Here is a 12277-nt window from a genome sequence, read left to right on the forward strand (position 1 = left end):
CCATGAAATATGGTCGAAAATATGGTCGGGCAAGGGCCGCGTACGATCAAGCAAGAGCCACACTCACCATGGCCACCTATTTGATGCACCACGTACAGAGAACAATGAAGAGAGCTTGTAGCAACCAATTAAGAACCTCCTCCTCGAGTGACCCACCCAAGGAGGATGTCCAAGGGCAAGAGCCCTAGCAACATGAACATGAACACCAAGTGAGCACAAGGTGTCACTCTAGAGGTGACCCAACGGGGAATTAGAACCCACCTCGGGCAACGCTACCACACTAAGGGTGCCATCCTCTTGCTAGCACTGTCTCCCCTTAAGCCCCCAGGGCACCAACCAAGGCCTCACCTTATCTTCCATGCATAAGCCCTCTTTACCTTGGCATTAGCAAACTCGATCAGTGTCGGTATCTAACAATAGGAGCTGTGTTCATTGATCCAATTAGAAAGCGACACACCATGCCAGAAATTTTGTTTCCCGGCCTGAAAACCATGGCCTAGATCAACATCCAAGTACATTTTCAACCCTCAGTTGCAGCTACACTCTTTGCCTGGCCTACTCCTTTGCAACTGAGGTGAGTTGGGCTTGCTAACGCCCCCAGCCCATAACACACAAATAGCCATCTCCCATTTTCAATGTGCAAGATGTTGACAGGGGCAACCAAGTTCAAGAAGAGGGTATACAATCTCACAAGACATGTTCATCCATTTTTTCCATCCACTTATCCTTGACAAAACCAAGGAACAATATTTCTCATCCTTCGTTCCTTTCAAGCTCTCTCATCGAGCACAAGTACCATCAGCTGAGCCAAACTTCCCTCTAGATTGGACTGACATGCAAGTAGCTATAGCTATACCTCATTCTTATCCTCTATTCAGAAAAGGGATTGTCTACGTTTTTTCTTTTACTTTCAGGCAATCCCAATAAACTCACAAACAACATACTCGGAATACCCTTGTGTAAGAGTTTATGCCCTACAGTACATGAGACTAGAAAGTAGAAAATGCCGACTCTTGCACTGCCAACATGTAGAATATAAGAATCATTGCTGGCCTCTTTCAAAATATATCCAATTAATAATGCTTTCAGGTTTTCCAAAAGTCAAAAAAGGCAAAGCAGAAAGCATGGCAGTTACACATATTCAGGAGCAAACCAGTAAATAATGCTCAAGCATACTCTTTGCCTTGATGATCCTACTCTATCTTCAAAACTCTGTACCTCCGCTCCAGCTCTGCAATTTCCGCAAACAGCTCGTCTGCAGCAGCTTCGCAATTCTTCATCTGAGAGACCTTGACAACCATGGCCTCCAGCTTAGGACTACATTTGAGAAGAGCCTCCAAGGTTGCTAGCTTCTGCTCTGCATTTACAGGCGACCTCACCATGATGGAGCCTCTTTCTAAACTATCAATGCTGAAGAAGGGTGTCAGCTGCCAACAAGAAAGACCCATTCTGAGTATACAGAACACAACATGAGCATAAAGACTAGACACCAGAAGTGCTCAATAATCATTTCACATGACAAGCCCACCTTAGCAAGGCTGTTCTTTTGAGATAAAGCTGCAAATATTGCCCCGTGCAGCTCACATCTCTTCAATTTCGAATGGGCAGAGAAGAAATCCACAAAGTCCACTTCAGGGAAAGCCTCAAGCATGTCTCCTTCTCCACAAAATTCTACCCTCATTGACAAGACCTCCAGCTCAGGTGCTATCTGTAAAGCTGTCATCACTGCCTTCCAACCCCATTGTACTCCACGAAGAAAGAGCGACTTGAGCTGATGAAGAATTCCAAACTCCAGCCGCTTCACCTTACCTGAGTCATTGGATACCCATTTTTTATCTCCACAATCCATAGTGGGAACTTATTTAACCAAGTGTCATTCTTGAAGAGCAAATGGAATTTTCCTCTTTGAAATGAAGCAGCCTCCACATTCAACAGATAAGACACAACCAAGAGTGGAACTTTTGTTAGCCATGTAATGTAGCCATAGTGGGGACTGTGGTGTCTACTGCAGTCTAGCCAGACACATGATCAGTTTGGATCTGAATGTCATACAAACCCTCGTCATGTATTCAGAAAACCACTTTTGACTACACAAGCTTTTGTGTTGTTCCAAGGAGGATATTTCAGCATTAAGGGCAGCTATGCAGCTCTAATGACAGGGAAGGAAACAACACACAGATGATTGGTGCTTAAATTCGGTGTTATTCCTACGCCTAGCGCGCCAATCCAGCAAGCTGTTTAGGCCTGCATCAATGCCTTACAAAGGCTTGAGCTTACGAGGAAAAGCACCATACCATCTACTTGAATACAAAAAGAAAAAAGAGAATACAACAACTGTCTCTTCTCCCTGTATCGGCAGGTTTTGGGGCTATGGTGTGAGATAAAATGACTAACCTGCATTGTTGGCAATAGAGAGATGATGAAGTCTTTGTTTTCCAACAACATGTAGACAGGAAGCCCCTTGTACTTCAAGCTGCTCTAAGCTGGGAGCAACTACTTTGATGCAACAATCTCCAGTCCCATAAAAATCTAGTCTGCAATGCTTCAAATAAGCCATTTCGACAGTTGCATATTGTACACCACTGCAGCCTAGCAGACTCAGGTTGACCAAAGCAGGACAGGCACTTAGAATGCCATGTAATGCTAGGTCTTTCAGTCGAGCCCCTACAATCTCTAAAGTATGCAAAGTAGAGAAAGTCTGCCATCGTGGTCTCTCGCTCAGCAAAACACCCCAAAGTTGCAATACTCGAAGCTCAAGGCAACTTGACAACTCATCTATCTTACTCATGCTGACATTTGCAGGCTGTTTTTCTGCTAGATCATCCACCCGAAGCTCCAGATGCCTCAAAGTAGATTTAGCATGAGAAATCCAAGCTACAAGACTTACAGGAGAGAAATGGCAATAAACAGTGAGCTGTTGCAATGCTGCCGTGGCCAGAACCATTCTTGTCACAATGCGATCTGAACAGGCACTTTTCTCATCACCAATATTTCTTGCAAAATGGAGACAGAGAGCTTGAGACATGAATTCTCTCCACCTTTTGCATACGCACGAGCACGCAGCAACATCCCTTGCACTCTTAATGTTAGAGAGCACGTGCAAAACTACTGCATCAGGCAGCACATCCATCAACCCTGGTATACCATCAGTATCTACCTCCATGAACATGGTGCAGCGAAGCAACCCCTGAGACAGTACAGTGATGTTAGCAGCATTATATAAATACCTTGTGTTTACTATAAAGAAACAAATTTTATGTGCTGAAATCCAGCATTGATACATATAAATGGTGACGATGTGATTGCTGGAAACACCATCTGGTTAGATTCCCACGACATACATTGACTGCATTCAATAGCTGGATTAGGAGTCCAGCTATTGTTAAATTTCTCTTCTCCTAACACAGCCAAATACTAAGTAACAGTGAAGAGTGCAACGTATATTGAAAGTGCATTATAAGAGCAGGGAACCATGGCCTAGCAGCAAAGACTGCAATCCATGCCTGACATCGAGCTATTAGGGGTCCAGCTATGGTTATGTTTCTCTTCTGCTAACACAGCCAAGTAGTTGGTAACAGTGAAGAGCGCAATGTATGTTAAATATGCACTGTAAGGGCAGGGAGCCATGGCCTGGCAGCAAAGAGGACAATCCATGAATGCCGATCTTCAATTAGTCCCTTCATTGGAGCAAGGTCCTGAGCGTTGAAAAGCCAGCAGACTGCATAGATGTTTAGTTAGTCCGGTTGCACATTTCAAATTGCCAGTGCTCATGTTGCCAATGCTTCCATTTTTTTGGGCTTGCTGTATTTCAAACCCTACATGGGAAGGAAAAAAATTTGGTTTCAACCTGAAGCCCTTCACTGCCATGCGAGGCTTGCGTGCATTTTGAAGCTGAGCGCAGATATTCCTGGGCGTAGAGATCTATCAAGACGATGCATTACCCAATTGTATGGAGAAACACATCTGCTAAATGCAAGAGATTTGAGATACAAAAGCACAGCATAATGTACAACACAGAGACATACTGATTCATAAGATGTAATAGTTTCGGCCCGGATCTGCATAGCAGGAATTTTAGGACGCAGAAATAGTGCGGACGAAGGGAGGTACCTGGAATGGACAAAAAACGAAGGGACACTGACACGCCGAAGCTCGAGGCTTCAGAGGATCACGAGCAGAGGAGAAGCGCCAAAGTTGGTCTCGCGAAACAGCGTCTCAGCAGAAACCTAGATGAGGGAAGGATGAGGGAAGGCGGCGATGGCGCGCTTGCTCACAGAGACACACAAAACCTGTGTGACTTGAAATCCGTGACCTCGTTACTCACTGCCTTTGGCGGGAAAACATAGTTCAAAGCGGGAGTCCAATCTCAAGTTCCCACGCTCTTCTCAAGACTGATTGACAAGGTGCAATGTGCACCGTTCGATCCAGGATTCGTCCTAAAGAGAAAGCTAATTAGAAGCGAACTACATGTGAACATTGCTCCTCGATGTGCCCGCACCCATTGCACATATAAACCTAGTGTGAACTCTAAGCTAGGTTCATGCAAGGTCATCGGCAAACGAGCGCATTTTCTCTCTTCCGCATTCAGTGAGCTCACAAGACCTGAAGGCAAGGAGCAGGCATAGTGCAAGTTGGAGCAGCGTTGTCAGGAGTTTTTTGGAGCAAGGGATTGCACATATGTTCATACCCATGCATGGTGCATCAAATAAAGAATTGCCCATTTTCCAGAGCCAGGTGGTTACGTGGGGTCCACATGTGTACAGGAGGACAGGGTGTACATAGTGCATCGATCTTCACTATTACCAGTACCAGTGTGTTTTTTCTACAATAATGAGGAGTTGGTAGCGCGTAAAACTTCTCGAGGAAGCTATCCGCGGGCCGACGACATGAGGTAAGCAGGTGCGTCAGATGGCATCTAGTGTCGTCAGGACGTCGAATGGGGTCAATACTTGCACGCGGATGAGTACGGACACAACGTGGATGTTTTCTTGTGATAATTATGCAGAAAGGTCATCATGAGGACCATACTTTGGGGCCACTTCACGTGGTGGCGAGACGCATTATTGAAAAGAAATGAGTACCAGGTGTGCGAATGATGCAAAAAGGGGACAACTATGCACTACGAGGTCAGTTTTTGGCCTGTTCGGGGTCCGTTTGAGGTCATCTAAAAGGCCAAGGGTGCCCAAGTAATAAATCTAAGTGTGGGAACTGAAAAAACAGAGAGAAGACCAGAAAAAACGTGGAGAAGAGAGGAGGAACAGCCGCAGGTGTGTTTTTGGTGTTTTTGAAGCCTGTTTTGACCGTAAACTGCTCATCCGAGGTCGGATTTGAGCACTTTGACATTGTAGACTGGGGTTTTGGGCCGTTCCGGACGTGATGGCGGTGTCCATTTTGCCAAATTCCTCACTCTTTTCCTGCTGTTTTTCTGTGTAAGTTTCTCCTATGAGCGAAGTTTCTGCTCCAGTTTGTGATTATATCTGGCTTATTTTACCCATACTGTGTGAGCTATTTGCCCCATTGGTGTTGGCCCAAGCTCAATTGTATCTAAACATCAGAAATTCTCCTCTTTTGAGCTGAGTTTTTTGGGTGTGTGTGTGTGTGTGTGTGTGAGTCTTTGTGGAGTGGGCAAGTGGATAGTTTCTCTCCTCTCACTCCAGAGGTGTGTTCCCTGTCTCGGCCAGGTGTGTTATCTAAGCCGAGTGGTGCCCCATAGTGTGTGTGTGTGTGTGTATCTTCCCAAGAGTGTGTGTCGGGTCGTTATAGAGGCGCTGTGTGTGTTTTCATCCCGCTCACATTCTTTTGGTGCCCCCACGGAGGATCTTCTTCGAGTACCTTCTGCTTCGAGCTTCAAGCTTCGAGATTCGGGATTACAGGTTGCAGATTACAGGTTACAGGTTACAGGGACAGGTACAGGTACAGGTGATTCACACAGGTACAAGTAGCTGAAGTACAGTGATATACTAGCAGTGATGTCACTTGCAGTTGTTGTGGGAATGCATCACTTGGCGCCTATTTGAGCGCATTGTCTGCTGGATTGTACGTTACTTGTGGAAACTGCCATTGTACGCATTTGTGGAGCCATACTTGGTTGTATTTGGCAGTCCCAGCCATTTCTGAGACTTGGTCTAAAAGATAGTCATTTCTGAGACTTGACAATACGCGATTTGCATTAGCCTTGGTGTGAGGGTCGATAGTGTGAGGTTTTTATTGAGCTGGGGGATTCTCAAATGTGGAGATCCTTTCGGTGATACAGGTAGCTGGAGCACCCTTTCTGTGACCTCGCCATAGGCTATGTACTAGTGAGTCCTACTTGATGCTCGGGTTCTATTGTTGGCAGTTTATGCATACATATACGGTTTATATTTTGGGTTCTCACTGCTCTACTTCTGGGGAAACTCTGCCAAAATTTTTTCGAGTTGTGATGGCTGGTTTTTTGGTCTTTTGAGCCATTTATGCTGTTATGCTGCCAAAATTTTGGCAAAATCAGAGGATAAGACAGGTGTGCTTTCTTGGGAGCTGCATGGTTGACTTTAATGGATGATCAAAATGGCTCTCAATTCACTCCTTTTCATTTAACTCAGAGAATCCAGATAAATGTTCATGTGTCCAGGAAGATTTTTTTCCAACAGCGCATAGTCTTTATGTTCGGGCCAAGAAGATTAAGAGAGATCCTGGAATGTCCTTTGCCTGTTGTAATTCCAATGATCAACTATGAAAACTCATTTGATGTGCATGTGTTTGTCCTTATCTAAAGTTGAGCTCCATTGAGGTTTCTGGGGATTGAGTTAGTCAAAAGTTGTGGGTTCTTGCACGTGTGTTTGAAGGGGTTCTCAAAGCATAGTAGCTTGGGTAGTCATGGCTTTCTCTTATCCGGAATTTCATGGAGGAAGTGGTGAAGATGCGGAAGACTTTCTGGAGCAAGTCGAGGTGGCATGCATAAGCAACAATATGTGTGATGAGGAGAAGATTTTGAGGCTATTTGGATTGCTTTTGAAAGATGAGGCCCGTGTTTGGTTCATGGATTTGGAAGCTAAAGAAGCAGTGGCTTCTTCTTATGGTTTGAGTCTTGACAAGTTTATAGAAGCTTTTTTAGAGCGTTTCCAGGTTTTTGAAGATGCAAATGCAGTATGGAATGAGCTCAATGCTCTTAAGCAAGGTTCTTGTCAAGGTGTTGATGCCTATGTGCACGATTTTACAGATTTATGGACTCGTTGGTGTGTTGCTCTTAAGGATGAGACCCCCCCTTGTTCATCGAAGAAAAGTTCTTTTGTTGATGGTTTGTCACCTTGGTTGCGGTTCGAAGTTGAGTTGAAGAGGCCCGAGTCTTTTGAAGATGCGGTATGCATTGCAACGCACAAGGAATGGAAGTTTAAGCGTCTTGAGGAACATGGTATCAGTACAGGTATGCATGTGCAAGATGGATTTGACATGGAAGATGAAGTTAAGCCTAAGCAGATGAAAAGTAGCCTATCCTATGATGTTTCTCGTTTCTTCTCAAGGTCTATTGTGAAGCGTAAAGAGGTCTTGCAGGTTGACAGGTTTATGGAAGAGCTTAAAGAGGTGAGTAATGCTTTGGATACAGGATTGAAAAGTCTTGAAAAGGATGCATTGGCTACTTGTGTACCTTGTGATTCTGGGTGTGAGTGTGAGGTTGAGGTTATTGATGATGAGCACGTATCTTTGGATACTAGTTCCTTGGAAATTAGGGAAGAGGACAAGGTTGAGAGCCATTTTGTGGATTTGTTGGATATGGAGCCTGTTTTGAAGCCATATTTTGATGTATGTGCAGTGATTGAACCCATTTATGAGCATGATTGTGGTTTAGAGCAGGGATCTGTATTCTTGGAGATTGATGAACCCATGCTAGAAGCTATGGATAGTGGTGACAGCCATGATTATGATGTGGATGAAGTTAAGTGTGATGATGAGTATGCTTATGATGATGAGAAGGGGTTTGGCATATATGAGTCCAATCTCAACTATGTGGATGCCTATGCTAGGGGTATGTGTGCTGCGGGGATACTTTTGTGCTTTGGATATCAACAACTTTACCTTCACACAATGCTTTTAGCTACTTGGGTGCATGATTTGCAGGTTGTTGCTATGGATGGTGAAGCCAAGATGCCAGGTGATGAGTCACTTGAGTTGTTTCTATCGGTTGGGTTGAATGTGGCATGCAATATTTATGCTTTTGGAACTCCAGACAGGGCGGATGTGTTAGTTGAATATGCCTATGGTGAATTTTGGTTGATTGTTGACAAATGTAGGTGTGGTGTTATGATGCTTCTTGTGAATCAGGCAATATGCCTTTGGCTTTTTGATCCAAGTGGAATGAGCATCTACTAGTGCTACTGCTGAGCATGAATGCTCTAGCAGGCTAGGGGGTGGGCAAATTATGTCAGGAGTTTTTTGGAGCAAGGGATTGCACATATGTTCATACCCATGCATGGTGCATCAAATAAAGAATTGCCCATTTTCCAAAGTCAGGTGGTTACGTGGGGTCCACATGTGTACAGGTAGGACAGGGTGTACATAGTGCATCGATCTTCACTATTACCAGTACCAGTGTGTTTTTTCTACAATAATGAGGAGTTGGTAGCGTGTAAAACTTCTCGAGGAAGCTATCCGCGGGCCGACGACATGAGGTAAGCAGGTGCGTAAGATGGCATCTAGTGTCGTCAGGACGTCGAATGGGGTCAATACTTGCACGCGGATGAGTACGGACACAACGTGGATGTTTTCTTGTGATAATTATGCAGAAAGGTCATCATGAGGACCATACTTTGGGGCCACTTCACGTGGTGGCGAGACGCATTATTGAAAAGAAATGAGTACCAGGTGTGCGAATGATGCAAAAAGGGGACAATTATGCACTACGAGGTCAGTTTTTGGCCTGTTCGGGGTCCGTTTGAGGTCATCTAAAAGGCCAAGGGTGCCCAAGTAATAAATCTAAGTGTGGGAACTGAAAAAACAGAGAGAATACCAAAGAAAACGTGGAGAAGAGAGGAGGAACAGCCGCAGGTGTGTTTTTGGTGTTTTTGAAGCCTGTTTTGACCGTAAACTGCTCATCCGAGGTCGGATTTGAGCACTTTGACATTGTAGACTGGGGTTTTGGGCCGTTCCGGACGTGATGGCGGTGTCCATTTTGCCAAATTCCTCACTCTTTTCTTGCTATTTTTCTGTGTAAGTTTCTCCTATGAGCGAAGTTTCTGCTCCAGTTTGTGATTATATCTGGCTTATTTTACCCATACTGTGTGAGCTATTTGCCCCATTGGTGTTGGCCCAAGCTCAATTGTATCTAAACATCAGAAATTCTCCTCTTTTGAGCTGAGTTTTTTGGGTGTGTGTGTGTGTGTGTGTGTGTGTGTGAGTCTGTGTGGAGTGGGCAAGTGGATAGTTTCTCTCCTCTCACTCCAGAGGTGTGTTCCCTGTCTCGGCCAGGTGTGTTATCTAAGCCGAGTGGTGCCCCATAGTGTGTGTGTGTGTATCTTCCCAAGAGTGTGTGTCGGGTCGTTATAGAGGCGCTGTGTGTGTTTTCATCCCGCTCACAGCGTGACTTGGTTTGAGATGGTGTGGGTAAGCTCATGCTATGCTACCCGTGTTTCTTGCTAACAGGCAAGGCAATAGTCTCACCTTTCGGGGAGAGGGGATATATCTGGTGGTAGTTTGCAAGAAAGTTGATTGACTTTGGGCGAATGAACGTGCTCCACGCAGAGATCCCAGCCTTAGGTTGCCACCGGCTCATATGAACTAGATTTAAGGGGACTTTTACCTTTGAGTTCACAATGTCTTTTAGGAGCGCACACATCTGACAAGGATGTGGTCATGCGTGCCCCATTTATAAGTAACATGTTATTAATGCAACTATGTCAAACCTGGCATGGTTACAAAAAGAATTGCATAGTTGCATATGAGGCAAATAACTGTTGCACATGTGACCGTGCATGAAGCACAACTATTTCAAAAAGAACATCGATAACTATACATCACATGACTACCCAAAGTAATGAAAGGGAATGGCATTATGGCAAAAACTGTAACATTTAATGGCCTAATAACTTATGTGTAGCGGAAATTAGCATGAACATAGTGGGCATTTCATTAGAATAGATTCCTAATGAGAATTACAAGAGTGCTTGGGTGGAGAGAGCAACAAAAAGCATAACACCTTGTTAGATAGCATCAACAATACTTTCAAAAGAGAGAGAAATTAAGCTATTGACAACAGTTGAGGACCGGATTTGCATGGAGCCGGTCCCCCCTCCAAAAGGCTTTGTATTATGGTTTCTCCCATCAAGAGAGACATTGTACAATACAATTCTTTGTATTCCTTCAAGACTAGCTAGTGCAATGAAGATGGAAGCTTCATGCACTAAGCAAAACACTTAATCAAACACAAAGGCAGGCGCACTGCAAGGTTGAAAAATCCCTATTCTACTTACTCACAGGCAATTAATAATACCAACCATTTGTAGCTAGCTTGAGGACCTCCCTTCTTGAGCAAGAAAAGAGAAACCTTGAGCTCTGATACCAATGTAACATTTAATGGCCTAATAACTTATGTGTAGCGGAAATTAGCATGAACATAGTGGGCATTTCATTAGAATAGATTCCTAATGAGAATCACAAGAGTGCTTGGGTGGAGAGAGCAACAAAAAGCATAACACCTTGTTAGATAGCATCAACAATACTTTCAAAAGAGAGAGAAATTAAGCTATTGACAACAGTTGAGGACCGGATTTGCATGGAGCCGGTCCCCCCTCCAAAAGGCTTTGTATTATGGTTTCTCCCATCAAGAGAGACATTGTACAATACAATTCTTTGTATTCCTTCAAGACTAGCTAGTGCAATGAAGATGGAAGCTTCATGCACTAAGCAAAACACTTAATCAAACACAACTTGAATTATCCCCGTTCTCAGACCCAAGACCTCACACACCTTCGAAGATGGTGAGAGCTAGCAGGGTATGAGAGTAGATTGAGAGGAAGAAGGAGTATCTTACGAGAAAGATGTACATCTCCTCACATAATCACTCATATTAGCATAGCTTAGCTTAGTAATTAGCTTGGTAGAGAAGATGAGCATGCATTGTAGCTTGGCTCTTGGTTGGATTTGCATCCACAAGCCAAGAGAGTGTTGATGTAGGCTTCTATCTCACAAGCTTGGAGTAGGTGATGAGCTCTCCATTAAAGCTTGGGAGGAGATAGAGTATTCTTTCTTCACACATGAGCTTGTGTGTGTGTGTTAATGCCTTGCAAAAATCAGCCCCCTCTCTCTCTTGGGCGAGCCCTCTTGCTAATTGCTCTTGCTGAAGTCTCATTGGCCCTCCCCAAGTCAAGCCAATTACAATTAAACAGCATAAGTGAGCGGCCTTCTGACATGTGTCCCCCTTTCCCCTTTTGTGAGAGCTTTAGGTAATTAAATAATTAAACTAAACTCTCATTGGACCCCTTTGCCTCCTGGCCAATAGGAATCAGGCAAGCCATGGGGCTCCTGAATGCTCATTGGACCCCTTGGGAGAGTGCCCAATAGTCTTCTAGGAGACTTGATTCTCATTGGTTTCTTTTATTAAATGTTTTTAAATTAATTAAACTAGATTTACTCTAGCTTAATTCTCATTGGTCCACTTCAAGGATCATCCAATAGAAATTGGGCACACCTTGTGGGCATCTGGCCTAGGGAGCTGACATGTGTCCCTCATTCCCTTTGTGTAAAGGGAGCCTGTGTGTGTGTGTGTGGCTTTCTCTCTCATCCCCTACCTTTAGGGCTCGCCCCCTCCCATGTAGGGATGTTCAAAGACTTTTAGAGCACACACAAAGCATCCAATTTTCCCTAGGGTTGACCTTTGGACACAACCTTTGAATTTTGGAACCTTAGCATTTTGGAAGTCTTAATGGGCTGAACCTTAGGGTCTTTTTAGCCCATTGTTGCACATGGCTCTTTTGCAGATGGCCCCCCCTTTGGATCCCTATTTTCCCTCCTTTGGATCCCTACTGTGGCCGGTCTGCTAGCTTAACCAATATTCTAGCTTTTTCTCCCCTGGCCTTCCCCACATTAAATGATCAGTTTAATATGAGAAAATCATTTAGGAGAATTAGATATTGATTATTATGACATTACCTCTCTCTTGAAATCATAGTCGTCCTTGACTATGGTGTAGAGAAGATAAAGCATGTTCATGAGTCCTTTTCTTAGCGGGTAGAGGATCCCTATGTTACCCTACGACATCATTCCACAATGGATGACTAGTCCATTTGGCGCTTGAGAGCCTGAGGCT

At 44.3% G+C, this 12277-nt stretch overlaps 1 protein-coding gene across 1 annotated transcript; it reads right to left on the reverse strand.

Moving 5' to 3' along the window:
- Positions 1 to 880: 880 nt before the first annotated feature.
- On the reverse strand, positions 881 to 4346 carry LOC147418856 (F-box protein At1g10780-like). The gene is made up of 4 exons (XM_086506197.1): positions 4111 to 4346; positions 2395 to 3187; positions 1529 to 1809; positions 881 to 1427 (listed from the first exon to the last, which is right to left on the reverse strand). The coding sequence occupies exons 2-4, from the start codon at positions 3167 to 3169 to the stop codon at positions 1194 to 1196; spliced, it is 1290 nt and encodes a 429-aa protein (XP_086362323.1). The 5' UTR covers positions 3170 to 3187; positions 4111 to 4346; the 3' UTR covers positions 881 to 1193.
- Between the last annotated feature and the right edge of the window lie 7931 nt (positions 4347 to 12277).

This window comes from Adiantum capillus-veneris, chromosome 29, assembly GCF_014529385.1.
Source record: "Adiantum capillus-veneris isolate H3 chromosome 29, ASM1452938v2, whole genome shotgun sequence".
In the NCBI taxonomy this organism is placed as follows: Eukaryota; Viridiplantae; Streptophyta; class Polypodiopsida; order Polypodiales; family Pteridaceae; genus Adiantum; species Adiantum capillus-veneris.